At 36.6% G+C, this 19336-nt stretch overlaps 1 protein-coding gene across 1 annotated transcript in view; it reads left to right on the plus strand.

Annotated features, from left to right (window-relative positions):
- Positions 1–5958: 5958 nt before the first annotated feature.
- M1AP (meiosis 1 associated protein) overlaps positions 5959–19336 on the plus strand; it is a gene marked incomplete at both ends in the record, with an annotated part of 46954 nt that continues 33576 nt past the window's right edge. Inside the window, one exon of the mRNA XM_081067893.1 lies at positions 5959–6198. Coding sequence (XP_080924019.1) covers positions 5959–6198 — 240 coding nt within the window. The remainder of the gene's footprint in view (positions 6199–19336) is intronic.

The following is a 19336-nucleotide window of genomic DNA, read 5'->3' on the forward strand; positions in this document are numbered from 1 at the left end:
ATCTATTCAGTTACCCAGGCTGGTGTGAGGGTGACGATGAGAGTTCCGTTTTGGACACGTTGAAACCAAGGTGCTTATAGAACACTGAATAGAGATGTTCAATAGGCAGTTGGATGTACGTGTCAGGACCTGAAGAGAGAAATATAGACTGGAGATGTGCATTTAAGAAAGAGATATTAATTAGATTAGCATGAATGAGCTGCCTAGAGCAGTGACTTTTTTGCAAAGTGGGGATCACAACCCATTAGTAGATAGCAAAATCAATTTAATGCTCTGCAACCAGCATGAACAATGAAATAGAATAAAATGCAATGCAATAGAAAATATCAGGGTTTAGCTCCTGAATTAAAGATAACATAGTATACGTATGACTTTGTGAAAAGTTTACTTCACTAATATATTATGAATGTATGTTCCTTACGTGTGATTAGGTTGCAATGTAAAACGAACTTGTGTGCGGATGTAAAAAACTATTGAAAAAATTTTTTGAAAAAAAATCAAAAGACAGAAAATGAGTACCTAAACCCTGTTCAGAGAAGGGACAGATGCCTAGGCTAGATTGCTGAGGACCAACTACTGTAGGGAGAGGCATGTATCAGCTCCAGAGGAAGAAGCTTTGAGGAGGGTCCTATTGTGTTGAGGCTGGTGCGTAAGAAGGCTTCAATCCTAGCACAGTGCCTGGTTAACATAGTATTTATTGAATATGAGTGACTGACTCAGTGAATGAATGAAATGGAAGAGAAAAAGATTAAAGCCAAGAACACAATGGAGGTGCCACTGGAATGTTTCATGGCGGTTCGAGGGTATAGCGCACCAGGAAGTGTCAGGTTTAGCATCATATTCTCAACAGAGATCCAAAACTCTACCTCAGGGCCAAAGAAGGAGTGTGCCCCGGCGCCCGGGGGCTTGAGGACCGGGGTCCTGAGGTGCAGCCTCAGGCGCCCGCCGGAAGGCGCCTGCGGTGAGCCGCCCCGCGCAGCGGCCGCCGGCCTGACCCCGGAGCTTTCTGCCGCGCAGGCGCGCGCGCGCGGAGAGCAGGAAGGCCAGGTAGGTAATGGGGTCTTTGTCTTTCCATCCACAGGAAGGGAGGACACCCGCTCTCCTCCACGCCTCGGGGCACAAGGGCTGAGAGAGGCTTCAGCGGGGAAACAGGAGAAGTCATCTCGCAGGGTGGTCGTGGGCCAGCTCCGGCCCGCTCCCTGGCAGATGTTAGCGGCCTAGGCCTGGGGCAGGACTGACGCCCAGAGGCCCAAATCCACCGCGGATGGGCCGTCCCTGGGCATGCGTTTCTGAAGACAGGACAGGCGGACGCCCTGTCTCCTGGGCAGGCTCTCTCAGGCCTGCGGGCTGGGCCAATCTTACGTCAGCCATGGCGGGCGCCTTGCCTCAGGCCCACGACCCTTTCGGGGGCTCACGAAAACGTTCTAACTTCCTGTAAAGTCAGAAGAAAACAATTCTTAGGGTCAAGAAAACGTGTTGATTTTTTTCCTACGTCACAAAAGAAAGTGAAACTTTAAGGCCCACGAAAATGTATTAATTTTTATTTTATTTTTTAAATGAGGAAGGGGCCACGAAGGCAAAAGGGCTAAGAATCCGCCAAATTTTTAATGCGGCCCTGCAGGAGGGAGAACCATTACATCATTTATCACACACAAGGTGTCCAAAGATCTATAAAAGCATGGTCAAGGCGATTTTATGAGGGCATGTAAAGGGGCACTAACCTGTTAAGACCTAAAGTCTGGGACCTAAAAGATGAGTAGGGTTAAGGAGGGGAATACTCAGAAAAGAATGACAGTGCAGGCCACACCGAGAGACCCACCATTTGTGGACTTGAAAGGCGCCCCTGGCTGAGGTGGAGTGGGAAGTGATTGGGCAGGGGCTGGCATGCGAGGAGGATGGAGGGTTGAAAAGGAGACACATGCAGAATTTCGGGGCCAGAGTAAGGATTTTGGATTTTGTTCCAAGTGTAATTGGAAGCCATTAAAGGGTTTTTAGTAAGGGAGTAACTTGATGGCTTTTGTTGGTTAAAGGCTCCATTCCAGGTTTAACCAGTTTGCAGGGGGACACCAGTAAGTGGGTGTTCTTGGCAAAAGTGGAGAGTATATGCTGCTTAGTACTGTGCTGAGACTCATCAGACGCATTAATTGATCATGTTTGAGGATACAGGGAAGAGAGCTGCCTCATTTAAAGTAGTCTTGGAATTGCACGGTGTGGGATCTGAAAATGACTGTGCAAGCTGAAACGGTTCAGAGAGATCTTAATAATCAATGGGGAAAATTACATTTGTTCCAGGACCTCTCAAAATTGTCCTCAATTGTTAAAAATCTCTCTTATTGTCAGTTATAAGTATACAGGGAAATGAAAAATAATAAAACCAGTATCTATTTAGTAAACTGTAATTTATAACATTAGAAACATTAAGAATTAAAGTGTTTTATTTCTTTGTAAAAACATCAAAAGTAGTTTCAGTAGTGTTTGTGCTTTTCTTCTTCCCAAGGTATATCTTATGATAGAGCAAGCATCTTTTCTATGCCTTAGCAAATTGTTATACGCCTGAGTGTGAATCAGCTTCCAGCATTTTGTCCTTTACACTTTCAATTTTGTAAAATATCTCCAGGAGTTCCTCTAATATGAAGGTTTTTGCCAGTGGCACTTTCAATTGGACGTTTTCATACATTTTGTCATAAATACTTTCCTCATTTATGTTAAAGGTTCACTTTCACTAAGTCCTCTGACTGCTTATCTAGAATCTATCAAATGGTGTCATTGTCAATTTTCTGATTGCTCTTTCTTCTATAGCTCCGTTTATGTTTGATTCAACTTTCTCTTTCAGTGTTACATCACTTATAGTTTTTTTGCTACACTTTCATCTTTGTTTGCCAGTTCCCTTTCAATTATCCATTTTTGTACAATGTCACGTGGATTTATCAGTAGGAAACAAGGCAGTAAAACAACTATACACTTTGCTGTCTGTGCTTAAACTGATTAAGAGATCTACAGTGACTGCTCACTGACAAACTTTGAAAGAAGTGGCATAATTGATCACTGATCATGATGTGCATCTGTTAACTTATGTAGTGATTTGTGGCCAGAAGAGCTAGCTGAGATTTGCACTTTATGTAATTACAGTTAATATTCTATGGTAATTGAAATTTGAACTGTGTTGATGGGTACTGGTGTTATTTAACTAAGTTATATTTGATTTGAGATTTGTATATATTGGAATCGTGAAAAGTTAGAACTGCCTATACTCTAAAATGGCAAGAGTTTCAGATGTGAAGGAAGTGGGGCAAGAGGAATATAAGCTCATTCTATATGAAGTAAGGCCTCTGTCTGCGTGTCTGTCTGTGTGAACCTGTCTATGTATCAGCCTCAAATTCAGCATTACATTGGTCCTATGCACTTAATTTTACAAGTACAGTTAAAAAATATTTATGATATGTGCTTTCTTGGTAAATAGTCATTGGCTTGGATTTCTGGTTCAATATTGCTTTCAACAGATTAGCATATTCATTCATTTATTTGTTCATCCGTACCCAGTATAATTGGAGTGCAATAAAAAATTGTTCAACGAACAAATGCTGACTTCCACTATCCAAAAAGGAAAATTTGAAAGAGATTGACTTCACAGATTCATTTTGAGAAACACATTTATCTATGCACTTTTAGATCATTTTTAAAGATCCCAAATTCCAAAATGTTTCTAAAAAATATCATAAATATCTTTCTCTTGGACCCAGAGGAAATTAAATAAGCTTTTATTTCCCCTTCATTTTTTTTAGCTAAAAAACAATTATATAGAATTATTTTAGTTCCCAGAGGTGGGATATGTTTTTTCAATCTAAAAAATATTTTGTTTGTCCTAATGCTCTTTTTGAAATATTTTTAGTGTTAAGTATAACATAGAAAATATTTCATAAAACATGAACATATAGTTTAATAATTATAAAGTGAGCACCCATGTAACCACAGTAAAAGTCAAGAAATAGAACATTGCCAATACCCAGAACCTCCTCTTTTGTCCCTTCTAATAGTAATGTACTCCTTCCTTTCTAGAGAAAACAGCTCCCCTAATTTTTGTGATAATCATTTCCTTGCTTTTTAAAAATAGTTTTACCATTATGTTCCGATCTCTAAACAATATATTATTAGTTATGTTTGCTTATTTCAAAATATCTATGTAAATGGAATCTTACTATATGTATTCTTTGTGTCTTGCTTCTGTTATTCAGTATTGTGTCTTAGAGTCGTCCATGTTGTTGCATGTAACTCTAGTTCACTCATTTTCATTTCTGTATGTGTGACTATACTGTGTTGTTTGCGGTTTGGGATAATTGTGAACAAGACGTTATGAATAATCTTTTTGCTGCTATGATCTGACTTTGTTCATATATCCTTGTGCATGTCATTATTCACAGATTATATGATTGTGAACAAAAAAAATCCAAAAGGATCTAACAGATAAATTATTATAATTAATAAGAGGGCATGCAATTGCAGCAAGGTTGTTAAATACAAAATCAATATACAGAAATCAATTTTATTTCCATACATTGGCAACAAACTGAAAACGAAATTTTAAAATACGTCATGTAAATTAACATTAAAAATAGCAAATTTCTAAGAATAAAATTTAATAAAAAATGAGAACTTTTGGAGAAAATTATAAAACTGTAGATTCTTTTAGATTTTCTATATATACAATCATATCTTATGCAAACAATGACTTTAATTTCTTCTATTCTTTTTATATGTTGCTATTTTCAATTTGTTTATATTTTATGTAGCATTTTTACATCTGAATTCATGGATGAGATTATCCTATAAATTTTTTTCTTATAATACTCTTATCTGATTTTGATATCAAAGGTTATGCTAACCTAGTAAAATTAACTGAGCAGTGTTCCCTCTCTTATTCTCTGAAAGAAATTAGGATTGAAGTTCTTGGTCTTTGAGAGTTTGATGGAACTTGTCAGTGGAATCATCTGATCCTGTAGTGTATTCTGTGGGAAGATATTTGACTACCAATTAAATTTCTTCAATGGTTATAGAGTATTTAGGTTTTAAATCTTCTATGTTAATTAATATTGGTTAGGTATATTTTTCTAGTAATTTGTCCAATAAGGCTGAAGATCAAGTCATGAAGGGTCTCAAACGAGTCCTGAAGGAGGAAATGTGGTCATATTTTCATTTTTAAGAATGGAAATTGTTTTTTGTGTAGCAAAAAACAATGAGCACTGATAAAGTTGACGAAATGTTCTCCACCCTTGGAAAGCTTACACAATATAGTGGGAGAGAAAGTCATAGGAACAAATTACAATACAGTACAATAAATGCTAATAAAGAAACAAAGTTTATGAGGGCAGATAACTTACTTTGAGACTGAAGTTTCACTTTTGTATATCTTTTTGATTAGTTCCACTCAATATCTTTAAGCATTCTCAGACTTACATTACAGGCAAACATCTAAATCCCTTGGGAGCTATTAAGCAGGGATAGCCTTCCACAACATTTATCATTCAAGGTGTATAAATCAGCGGTTTTTGCTATATTCACAAATGTGTACATCCATTATACTCCATAATTCCAGAATGTTTTCATCCCCTTAAAAGAAACACTTCATCCATTAGCAATCATTCTCCATTTCCCTCTGCCCTCAGCTTCTCGCAACCATTAATTTACTTTCTGTCTCTATGGATTTGCCTGTTCTGTACATTGTACATAAATGAAATCACACACTAAAAAAACAAATAAATAAAAATGCGATAGCCAGCCTAGAGAAGCTTGAGTTAGTACCCAGTCTGACTCCTTTCTGGACTTAATCCCCTAGACCTGTGTTCATTGTTTCCACAGAGCATATAATTCAGTTTTATGAAAGCCAATGATTTCTCTTTTCTTCCCTATAGGTGTAGAGAATATCCAGGTGGTGGCTGCAGTTCCACCTTTGGTCTGGCTGCCATGTATCATGGACGAACTACTGGTAAAGGACCCTCTACTCCCACACAGATGTACGAGCGACCTCCGAGGATTCTCATTGTGCATATCGCTCTACCGTCCTGGGCTGACATCTGCTCCAACCTCTGTGAGGCTTTGCAGAACTTTTTCTCTCTAGCCTGCAGCTTGATGGGCCCCAGCCGCATGTCCCTCTTCAGCTTATACCTGGTACAAAATCAGCACGAGTGTATCCTCCCCTTTGTGGTGAGTATAGCTGTATTTTTTTCACTTTATCCTGAAAGGAAATATGAGGTTTCTGAAGCAAGGGTCACAGTTATTATTACTTATAGCATTAACTGTGCTCATTCTTATACCCAGTACCACAGGCAACACAATGAGAGCCAGATGTCATCCTGCACGTAAGGAAGGGGGTGGGGGCATTGTACTGCAAAAGAGGAATCCCAAAATTATTAATATGGGAGTTTAAATAGGCTATATCTTGCCCCCCTCCACGCTTGAGAGAAGGAAAGAAACCTTGGCATTTACAGACCTTTGGAATATAAGCAACTGACTCTTCACACCTTTGAAATGCAAAGAATAATACATCTCTAAATTTCTTCAGAGGCCTCTGGTTATTCAATCACTCTTTAACTTCCAAGACTTGTCTTTTCACTCAGGTTCCAGTTGTCTTTGCTCAGAAAGCCCTAGCTGTGCAGAAACATGAAAATGTGTTCTCTACTGTTTCACATGGGACTCAAATGAAACTCCCCCTAGGGTTTCCGAAGGCAAAGGCTGGGCCAGGGGTAATGCTTTTACAAAGCTCCCTTACACATAGACAACTGTGTCTCCTCATCATCAATCAAATTCAAATCTTCAGTTGGTCCCCTATACAAAGTTCAGAATCACAGGGATGAGAAAGACTTCAGAAGTTCTAGTGCATCCTCTTCCTGAGGCAGCCTTGCTGCTGGGATCATCAGGGAAGGTCTGCTGGAGAGCCAGGACTTTTGTCCCTACCTGGTGGGAACAAGATCTCCTCCCGCTAGTGTCCATGGGAACCATGTGGGAGCCTGTACTACCGCTCTCCTACCCAACATTAACAATGCCTCTGCTGCTGAGGTGATGCTGGAAGAGGCAGAGTGGAGGCCATGTGAGGCATGGCAGTGAGGCACCTTTTTACTTCCAAGGCAGGATGGTGTCAGTGAAGGCCTAGTAAAAAGCCAGGACTTTTATGCCCACCTGATGGTAATGAAGCTTCCCCATCCCCAGAGTGTCAGTGGGGGCCATGTGGGGAGACTGAACTTGCACCCCTACCCAAAAATAACAAGGCACCCTCCCTTCTGGGTTGTAATCAGAGGCCAAGTAGAGTTACACCCCTGGCAATAATTACCTGGAAACCTCACTTCCCCCACTGGTACAGTGTCAGAGGAGGCCTGCTAAAGCAAAAGATTTAAATAAGATCCAAATCCTTATAATACCCAAAATGTCCAGAATACAATAAAAAGAAAATCACTCATCAAGAACCAGGAAAATCTCAACTTGAATGAGAAGATAACAGACCTCAATACTTAAATGACACAGATGTTGGAATTATCTGAAAAAGATTTTGAAGCAGCCATTATAAAAATTGACAAGTTTTCAGTGATTATTTCTTTGAATACTTTTTTTAGCCCACAGAAATTGAAGCATCATAAAAATGCTTCAGCAAGCAGCTATGATCATTATGAACATGCTTAGAATAAATGGAAAAAATAAAATCTCATCAAAGAAAAAGAAGTACAGAGAAGAACCAAATAGAAATTTTAGAACTGCAAAATACAATAACTGAAATTTGAAAAACAAAAACCTTCGATGGTCTCAACAGCAGAATAGAGAGGTCAGAAAAGAATCAGTGAACGTGAAGGTAAAATAGAAATTACCCATTCTGAGCAACAGAGAGAAAATAGACTTAAAAAAATGAACAAAGCCACAGGGACCTGTGAGACTGTAACAGAAAATCTAACATTTGTGGCATCAGAATCCAAGAAGAATGGGAAAGAAAGGCAGGGTAAAAAATATATTCAAAGAAATAATCACTGGAAATTTGCCAAATTTGGCAAGAGTTATAAACCTACATATTCAAGATGCTGTCTAGCCTCAAACAGGATAAATGCAAAGAAATCTGTTCTAACTCAGAACAGATTCAAACTTTTAAAAACTAAAGACAAACTCTTGAAAGAACACTGACACCTTACCTAAAAGGGGGGGAAAATCAAGTAACAATTTTTTTCATCAGAAACTATGGAGGCCAGAGGAAGTGTCACATTTTTCAAATGCTGAAAGTAAAGAACTGTTGGGCTGGCCCAGTGGCTCAGGAAGGTGGAGCTCCATGCTCCTAACTCCGAAGGCTGCCGGTTCAATTCCCACATGGGCCAGTGGGCTCTCAATCACAAGGTTGCCAGTTCAACCCCTCGAGTCCTGCAAGAAATGGTGGTCTCCGCCCCCTGCAACTAAGATTGAACATGGCACCTTGAGCTGAGCTGCCGCTGAGCTCCTGGATGGCTCAGTTGGTTGGAGCACGTCCTCTCAACCACAAGGTTGCCGGTTCAACTCCCTCAAGGGGTGGTGGGCTGCTCCCCCAGCAACTAGCAATGGTAACCAGGAGCTGAGCTGCACACAACTAAGACTGAAAGGACAATTTGAAGCTGAACAGCGCCCTCCACAACTAAAATTGAGAGGACAACAACTTGACTTCGAAAAAAAAATAAAAAGGCCTGGAAGTACACACTGTTCCCCAATAAAGTCCTGTTCCCCTTCCCCAATAAAATCTTAAGAGGAAAAAAAAAGAACTGTTAACCTATAACTCTGTGTCCAGTGGAAATACCTTTAAGGAATGAATCAGAAATAAAGATATTTTCAGATGAAGGAAAACTAAGAGAATTTGTCACCAGCAGACTAACCTTAACAGAATTGTTGAAGGAAGTTCTTGAAACAGAAAGGAAATTCTAAAAGAAAGAATCTTGGAATATCCAGAAGGAAGAAAGAACAAGGGAAAGAATAAAATATGGATAAATATAATAGACTTCCTACTGAGTTTTCTAAATTATAGTTGACAGTCAGAGCAAAAATTGTAATATTTTCTGATCTGGTTGTTAATGGATATAGAGGAAATACTTAAGATAATTACATTATAAACAGGGGAAGGTAAAGAGACTTAAAGACACAGTTGACACCAGTAGACTGTGATAAGTATGTATGTATAATAACACTTAAAGCAATCACTTTAAAAATCTATACAAAGAGCTAGACTCAGAAATACTATAGATAAATTAAAATGGAATTCTAATATATATATATATATATATATATATATATATATATATATATATATATACACACACATATATTTAAGTCCACAGGGAGATGGGTAAAAGAAAACAGAGAAATGGAAAACTGAAGGAACAAACATAAAACAGCAAATAAATTGGCAGGCTAACATACCAATAATTAACTTAAATATAATTGGTCTAAATATACCATTTAAAAGAAAGAGATTAGCAGAGGAGGGGGAAGGGATGAGGTGACACTTCCTCTGGCCTCCATGGTTTCTGATTTTAAAAATCTATTGTTACTTGATTTTTTTCCCCTTTTAGGTAAGGTGTCAGTGTTCTGCTTTCAAAAGTTTGTCTTTAGTTTTTAGAAGTTTGAATCTGTTCTGCCTTAGACTCAATTGTATCCTATCTACAAAAAACTAACTTCAAATACAATAGAAGTAGGTTGAAAGTAAAAGGATGGAAAAAGATATACTGTGTTAACATTAATCAAAACAAAGCAGAATTGGCTGTATTTATATATCAAATAAAGTAGACATCAGAGCAAAGGATATCAGGTACAAAGAGGGATATTAGATAATGATAAAAGAGTCTATCCAACAAGAAGACATAGCAATCCTAAATGCATACCCACCAAACAACAGCTCTGTGAAATATGTGAAGCAAAACTGATAAAACTGAAAGACATAGACAAATTCAAAATTACAGCCGGAGACTTCAATGCCCTGATCTTGACAATTGTTAGAACAGCTAGAGAAAATCAACAAGGATGTAGAAAAACATTAGCCAACAGGATCTAATTGACATTTATAGAATACTCCATCCAACAACAGAAGACATATTTTTTTCAAGCACCCACAGAATATTTATCAAAATAGACCATATCCTGAGCCATAAAAGAAATTTCAACAAATTTGAAAGAATTGAAGTCATACACAGTATGTTCTCTGACCACAATGGAATCAAACTAGAAAATAATAACAGAAGCATAACAGGAAAATCTCCAAACACTTGAACACTAAACAATGCATTTCTAAATAAATCATGGATCAAAGAAGAAATGTCAAGGGAAATTTTTAAAATATATTGAATTGAATGAAAATTAAAATACAACATGTCAAAAGTTGTGGGATCCAGCTAACATAGTACTGACAGAGATATTTATAGCACTAAATGTTTACATTAGAATAGGGAAAGTTTCAAATCAGTAATATAAGCTCCCACCTCAAGAAACTAGAAAGGGATGAGTAAAATAAATCCAAAGGAAGCAGAAGGGAGGAAATAATAAAGACAAAAATAAATGAAATTAGGGACAGAAAATTGAAACAAAAAGCTAATTCTTCAAAATGATTAACAAAATTAACATACCTCCAGCAAGACAGACAAAGAAAAATAGAGAATATATAACTTACCAATATTAGGAATGAAACAAAGAGTATCATTACAGGCCCAGTAAGCTTCCAAAGGATAATAAGAGAACAGTATGAACAAATCTATATACATAAATCTGAACACATAGATGAAATAGATCAATTCCTTGAAAAGCACAAACTACCACAACCTAATATGAAATAAATAATTGCAACAGCCCTGTAACTATGAAAAAAAATGACATCATAATTTTAAAACTCCTGAACAAGAAATCTCTAGGCCCAGATTCAAGGTAGAATTACTGGAGAATTCTACCAAGTATTCAAAGAAGAATTAATACCAATTCTACACAATCTTTTCCAGAAAATGGAAGGGAACTTTTACCCACTCATTTTATGAGACCAGTTATTACTCGAATGCCAAAAAAAAGAGAATACACAAAAGAGAAAACTAAAGACCAATATCCCTCATGAATACAGATGCAAAAAAGTCTTAATATAATATTAATAAATTTAATTCAGCAATATACAAAAAGAATTATATACCATAGCTAAGTGAGGTTTACTTCAGGAATGAAAGTTTGGTTCAAAATTTGATAATCATTAAAATAATTCACTATATTAAAAGACTAAAGAAGAAAATCATATGATCATATCATTGAAATGATATGCATTTAATAAGGTTCAACACCCATTAATGATAAAATCTTTAATAAGCATTTAATAAGGTTCAACACCCATTAATGATAAAATCTATAGCTAACATTATTATTTTAATTAAAGTTTATTGAGGTGACAATTGTTAGTAAAGTTACATAGATTTCAGGTGTACAATTCAGTAATACATTATCTGTATCTCACATTGTGTTCACCACCCAGAGTCAGTTCTCTTTCCATCACCATATATTAGACCCCGTTTATCTTCTTCTGGAGCCCCACTCCCCCCTTACCCTCTGGTAACCCCTAAACTATTGTCTATATCTATGAGTTTTGTTCCTACATTTGTCTTGTTCTTTTGTTGTTTTCAATTTTATATACCATATATCAGTGAAGTCATATAGTTCTCTACTTTTTACTGTCTGACTTATTTCGCTTAGCATTATAATCTCAATATCCATCCATGTTGTCACAAATGGTACTATTTTATCTTTCCTTACCGCCGAATAGTATTCCATTGTGTATATATACCACAACTACTTTATCCATTCATCTATCGAAGGGCATTTTGGTTGTTTCCATGTCTTGGCCACCGTAAACAAAGCTGCAATGAACATTGGAGCACACGTGTCTTTATGTATAAATGTTTTCAGATTTTTGGGGTAGATACCCAGAAGAGGGATTGCTGGGTCATATGGTAATTCTATTCATAATTTTTTGAGGAACCTCCACACTGCCTTCCATAGCGGCTGCACCAGTCTGCATTCCCACCAACAGTGTATGAGGGTTCCTTTTTCTTCATAGCCTCTCCAACACTTGTTGCTATTTGTCTTGTTGATGATAGCCATTCTGACTGGGGTGAGGTGATATCTCATTGTGGTTTTTATTTGCATTTCTCTGATGATTAGCGATGTTGAGCATTTTTCCATATGTCTGTTTGCCATTTGTATATCCTCTTTGGAGAAATGTCTCTTCAGGTCCTCTGCCCATTTTTCAATTGGGTTGTTTGTTTTTTTGTTGTTGAGTTGCATGAGTTCCTTGTGTATTTTGGATACTAACCCCTTATCAGAGGCACTGTTTGCAAAAATCTTCTCCCTTTCAGTTGGTTGCTTCTTTATGTTGTCAATGGTTTCTTTTGCTGTGCAGAAGCTCTTCAGTTTCATATAGTCCCATTCATTTGTTTTAGCTTTGCTATCATTATATTTAATAGGTAAAAGACTGAATGTTTTACCCCTAAGATTGGGAATAAGACAAAAATATCTATGCTCACCACTCTTATTCAGCATGGTACTGGAAGTCCTTTAATGGCTTAATGATTAAACAAACTAGTAAATCCATACTATGGAATACTCCTCAGCAATAAAAAGAAATGAACTATTGACATGCTCAACTTGGATGGATCGCAAGAGCATTATGCTGTGTAGGGGGAAAAAGCCAATCTCATAGGGTCACACACATTAATTCTATTTATATAACACTCAAAATGACAAAATTGTAGAGAACAGATTACTGGTTTCCAAGGGTTAGCACTGGTATGGGGGAGAGGTGACTATAAAAAGATTGCATGAGGGAGATCTTTGTGGTGATAGAATAATTCTGTCTTGATTGAGGTGGTGGTTACATGAAACTACAGATGTGATAATATGATACAGAACTCTGCATACATTCAACCAAGGTAATTTCTTGGTTTTGAAATTGTGCTATAGTTATGTAAGATGTAACCACTGGAAGAAACTGGGTGAAGAGTACATAAGTCCTCTATGTATAACTTTTGCAACTTTCTGTGAATCTATAATTATTTCTAAATAGTTAAAAACAAAAGTGACATGACATACTCTCCAGAATGGCTACAATTAAACAGACAGGTAATACTGACAGGCAATACCAAGTGTTGGTGAGAAGGTGGAGAAACTATAAGCCTCATTCATTGCTGACAGGAAGGTAAACTGATACAACCACTCTGGGAAAAAGGTTGTCAATTTCTTAAAAAGTTAAATATACACCTTCCTTGTAACCCAACAATCCCCGACCCCAAGAAATGAAAACAAGCATTCACACAAATACACATACTGGAATGTTCATGGCAGCCCCAAATGCGAAACAATAAGAATGTCTATTAACTGGTGAATGGATAAACAAAATGTATCGCTCTCACTGTATGTAATCCAGGGATTATATATCCTACAAGTATACTGAAGACAGAGTGAAAGTGAGAGTGATGTTTATGGCCGTGTGGCAGAAATGTTCCTCTGTGATGCCATTTTCCTTGCACATGTCTGTCCCGTGACCATATTTGGCGGTGATATCAACCTTCTGTCAGGCAATAAAGGTAGAGAAAAGTAGAGTGATCTGGAAGGGCAAATGAAAGATATCCAGAATAAGAGGATTTTTGAGAAATGAGCTCATGTCCCAAACAAAGGTAAAAGGATTTTTTTTTCCCCTCCTCAAGTGACTATATTACATGCACCTGGCCCTCCTCGGTACCTCTGGCCCTAGATGAATCCCTTGATCCCATAATTACCCTATTAGGAGAGGCAGACCATTCTAGACTAAAAACCACTGACTAGTAACTCAGGAAAAATTACAAGCCAAATTTTTTTTCAAAAGAACAGTAAGTTCAACCCTGGTTAAAAGCTCAAGAAAATCAATGCCATTACCTTATGTATAGAAAAATTGAATCTTAGTTTAAGGAAAATGTTACCTTAAATCCATTGTTGCTGACCTATATGAGTATCTGTCATTGTCTATCTGCAGTTAGCTCAAAATATAAATGGAGAGAGCGGGTAGGAATCTTGCCCAAAATGAACCTCAATATAACTCCTCATATTTAATTTCTGAGTATAATCAAATAATCCTGAACTTTTTATAAGGAATCATGACAGAGGAATCATAATTAAAATATTAGAATTCCTTTTATATCCATTGTGCCCTTAATATAAATAAATCTGACCAAAGTGATTAATCTCCTCTCAAAGCAGTTTCAGAAAAATTCTCTTACTGTGAAGATCTTACCAATTCTTTTTATCTTTTTATGAGAACAAAGAAGTTATTTAAATCATATTTGATCTACAATGGGATTTTAGGACGAATAGTGCTCTAATTTGGCTATCTTGTGGTGCACACTGCTACTCTTATGCCTGTATTCCAGCAAGCAGGAAAGGAAAAGGAGAGCAAAGGGAACTCCCACACCCTTTAAAAACACTTATCAAAAGTTGCTCCCATCACTTTGCTTACCATCATCCCATTGGCCAGAAGTTAATCACACTGAAACTCCTAGGGTATGAGAGACTAGGAAATGAAGTTATTATTCCAGAGAGTCATGGTGCCCGAATAAAATTTGACAGTTTTGGTGCCTTAGAGGAAGAGGATAAATATGGAGGGACAACTAGAAATCCCTGCCACCACAGTATAAACTCACAAGAGAAAAGAAATGAGAGAGAGAAAAAAATCACAACAAAATTTTGGAAACTATGTAAAGGTTTCATTTTCTTTTTTTATTATTATTGTTTTTTTTAAGTTACAGTGTACAGTGTAGCCATTTATATAATTTATGCAGTGATTCCCCCACATTAGTCTAGTACCCATCTAGCACTATAAATAGTTGTTGCAACATTATTGACTATATTCTCAATGCTGTACTGTACATCCTCGTGATTAGTTTGTAACTACCAGTTTGTATTTCTTAATCCCTTCACCTTTATCACCCAGCTCCCCAACTCCCTCCTCTCTGGCAACCATCAGTTTGTTCTCTGTATGTATGAGTCTGTTTCTGTTTTGTTTGTTTGTTTATTTTGTTCTTTAGATTCCACACATAAGTGAGATCGTGGTATTTGTCTTTCTCAGTCTGACTTATTTCACTCAGCATAATACTCTCTACATCCATCCATGTTGTCTCAAATGGTAAGATTTCATTCTTTTTTATCGACAAATAATATTCCATTGAATATAAGTACCATATCTTCTTTATCCAGTCATCTATTGATGGGCATTTGAGTTGCTTCCAAATCTTGGCTATTGTAAGTAGTGCTGCAGTGAACATAGGGGTGCATATATTATCTTTTCAAATTAGTGTTTTGGATTTCTTCAGATAAATACCCTGAAGTGGAATTGCATGGTCATAAGATAGTTATATTTTTAATTTTTTGAGGAACTTCCAACTGTTTTCCATACTTGCTGCACCAATTTGCAATCCCACCAACAGTGCACGAGAGTTCCCTTTTCTCCATATCCTCGCCAACAATTGTTATTTGTTAATTTATTGATGATAGCCATTCTGACAGGTGTGAGGTGATATCTCATCATGGTTTTAATTTGCATTTCTCTGATGGTTAGTGATGTTGAGCATCTTTTCATATGTCTGTTGGCCACGTGTATGTCCTCTTTGGAGAAATGTCTATTGAGGTTCTCTGCCCACTTTTTAATTGGATTGTTCGGAGGTTTTTTTGGTGTTGAGTTGTATGAGTTCTTTATAAATTCTAGATATTAACCTCTTATGAGATGTAGCATTGGTGAATATCTTCTCCCATTCAGTAGAATGTCTTTTTGTGTTGTTGGTAGTTTCCTTTGCTATGCGAAAACTTTTTAGTTTTATGTAGTCCCATTTGTTTATTTTTTCTTTTGTTTCCTTTGCCTAAGGAGATAGATCAGAAAAAATATTACTAAAAGCAATGTCAGAGTGTTTACTGCCCATGTTTTCTTCCAGGAGTTTTATGATTTCAGATCTTACATTTAAGTCTTTAATCCATTTTGAATATAGTCTTGTATATGGTGTGAAAAGGTGGTCCAATTTCACTTTTTTGCATGTATCTGTCCAGTTTTCTCAACATCATTTATTGAATAGACTCTTTACCCCACTGTATATTCTTGCCTCCTTTGTCATAGATTAAATAACCATATAGGCATGGGTTTATTTTTGGGCTCTCTATTCGGTTCCATTGATCTATATGTCTGTATTTATGCCAGTACTATGCTATTTTGTTACTAAGCCAGTACTTTGCTGTATTTATAGTAATAATCTTGTAGTATAGCTTGATACCAGGTAGCATGATAATGTCCAATTTTATTCTTCTTTCTCAAGATTGCTGTGGCTATCTGGGATCTTTTGTAGTTCCATGTAAATTTTAAGATTATTTGTTCTACTTCTGTGAAAAATGCCTTTCGTATTTTGACAGGAATTGCATTGAATCTATAGATGCTTTGGGTAGTATGGACATTTTAACAATGTTAATTCTTCCTATCCATGAGCACGGTATATGCTTCCATTTATTTATTTATTATTTTTTATTATTTATTATTCTTCAGTGTTTTTTGTGTGTTTTTTTAATTAAAGTTTATTGGGGTGACAATTGTTAGTAAAGTTACATAGATTTCAGGTGTACAATTCTGTATTACATCATCTATAAATCCCATTGTGTGTTCACCACCCAGAGTCAGTTCTCCTTCCATCACCATATATTTATTCTTCAGTTTTTTTCTTCAGTATCGTATAGTTTTCAAGTCAGGTCTTTCACTTCCTTGATTAAATTTATTCTTAGGCATTTTTTTTTTAGGCAATTGTAAATGGACTTATTGTCTTAATTTCTCTTTCTGACAGTTCATTATTGGTGTATAAAATGCAATCGGTTTCTGAATATTAATTTTGTATCCTGATACTTTACTGAATTCACTTGTCAGCTCTAATAGTTTTTCTGGTGGAATTTTTGGGGTTCTCTCTATATAGTATCATTTCATGTGCAGGTAATGACAGTTTTAGTTCTTTCTTTCCAATCTGGAAAGATTGTCCAATTGCTGTGGCTAGAACTTCCAATACTATGTTGAATAAAAGTGGTGAGGGGCCGGCCTAGTGGCTCAGGCAGTTAGAGCTCCATGATCCTAACTCTGAAAACTGCCGGTTCGATTCCCACATGGGCCAGTGGGCTCTTAACCACAAGGTTGCCAGTTCAATTCCTCGAGTCCCGCAAGGGATGGTGGGTTGCGCCCCCTGCAACTAGCAACGGCAACTGTACCTGGAGCTGAGCTGCGCCCTCCACAAGTAAGATTGAAAGGACAACAACTTGACTTGGAAAAAAGCCCTGGAAGTACATACTGTTCCCCCAATAAAGTCCTGTTCCCCTTCCCCCAATAAAATCTTTAAAAAAAAAAAAAGTGGTGAAAGTGGGCATTCTTGTCTTTTTCCTGACCTTAAGGAAAATGCTTTTAGCTTTTCCCCATTGAGTATGATGTTATCTGTGGGTTTGTCATATATGGCCTTGATTATGTTGAGGTATGTTCCTTCTGTTACCAGAAGGAACTTTTGATAAAGAGAGTTTTATCAACTTATGATAAAAACTCTCAAAGGCTGAGAATTTTTATCATAAGTTGATGCTGGATTTTGTCAAACGCTTTTTCTGCATCTATTGAATAATCATATGATTTCTTTCATTTTCTTTATGTGGTGTATCACATTAATTGATTTGCAGATACTGAACCAAGCTTGTATCCCAGAAATAAATCCCACATCATGGTATATGATCTTTTTACTGTATTGCTAAATTCTGTTTGCTAATATTTTGTTGAGGATTTTTGCACCTGTGTTTATCAGGAATATTGGCGTATAATTTTCTTTTCTTGTAATGTCCTTGTGTGGTTTTGGAATTGGCAATGGTGATCTCGTAAAATGAGCTTGGGAGCTCTCTCTCCTCTTGAATTTTTTGGAATATTTTGAGAAGGATAGGTGTTAATTTTTCTTTGAATGTTTGGTAAAATTTACCTGGGAAGCCATCCAGTCCAGGATTTTGGTTTGTTGGAAGTTTTTTGATTACTGATTTGATTTCGTTAGTAGTAGTAGGTTGGTTCAGATTTACTGTTTCTTCTTGATTCAGTCTTGGAAGATTTTATGTTTCTAGAAATTTATCTATTTTTTCCAGATTTTCCAATTTACTGGCATATAATTCTTCATAATATTTTCTTATAATCCTTTGTATTTCTGTCGTGTCTGTTGTCACTTCTCTTTCATCTCTGATTTTATTTATTTGAGTCCTCACTCTGTTTTCTTTAATGAATCTGATTAAAGGCTTATCAATTTTGTTTATCTTTTCAAAGAACCAGCTCTTGGTTTCATTGATCTTTAGTATTTCTTTTAGACTCCATTTCATTTATTTCTGCTCTGATCTTTATTATTTCCTTCCTTCTACTCACTTTGGGCTTTGTTGTTCTTTTTCCAGTTCCCTTAGGTATAAAGTTAGATTGTTTATTTGAGATTTTTCTTCTTTCTTGACATAGGCCTGCATTTCCCTCTTAGGACTGCTTTTGCTGTGTCCCATAGATTTTTTTTTTTTAATTCAAACAGCTTATTTATTGTTGACTGAGGGATAACAGGAAGAAATAACACAAAACAACATTTTGGGATGAAAGAGGCAGACAGCGGTAGCTATCAGTAATTATTTTGGCTCCTGGCAAACACTTCATCGGAGCCAGACACCCACTCCCTGCTTGGTCGAAGGTCATTGTGTTTTCATTTTCATTTTTAATACCAACTGTGGTCCAGTTGATATTAGGACCTGTACACATTGCAATGAAGAGACAAATCAGGCTCCTCCTTTAATAGAGTTTATATTCTAGCGAAACAGACAATAACTGGTCAACATATTTGGAAAATGTCATTCAATTGTGGCTCCTATCCCTCTATATTCTGAGGCTACCTATCTCACTTGTTATTAAAGTTAATAGCAGGAATTATGTCTTTTTTTAATGCACCTAGTACATCATAAGTACTTAATAATAAATATTTTTCTTAAGTGGATGAGTAAATGGATCTATGTCATTTATGTAGATACTACTTTTTTCACTTATTTTGTCAAATGTAGAACAAAGCCATTAAGTCAGTACAAACCCCTTCTGTTTAATCAGCAATGCCCCAAGTGCTTTGAGACATAAAAATAATAATCACAGCTAACACTGAGTACATACTGTGCGCTGTGAATTAACTCATTTAATACTTACTCTTTAAGATAAATATTTCCATTGTCCCCAATTTCTAGTTGAAGAAAGTTAGACTTAAGGATCCATAGCCAATAAGAGGAAGAGCCA

Source organism: Rhinolophus hipposideros (genome assembly GCF_964194185.1).
Source record: "Rhinolophus hipposideros genome assembly, chromosome: 12".
NCBI classification, from domain to species: Eukaryota; Metazoa; Chordata; class Mammalia; order Chiroptera; family Rhinolophidae; genus Rhinolophus; species Rhinolophus hipposideros.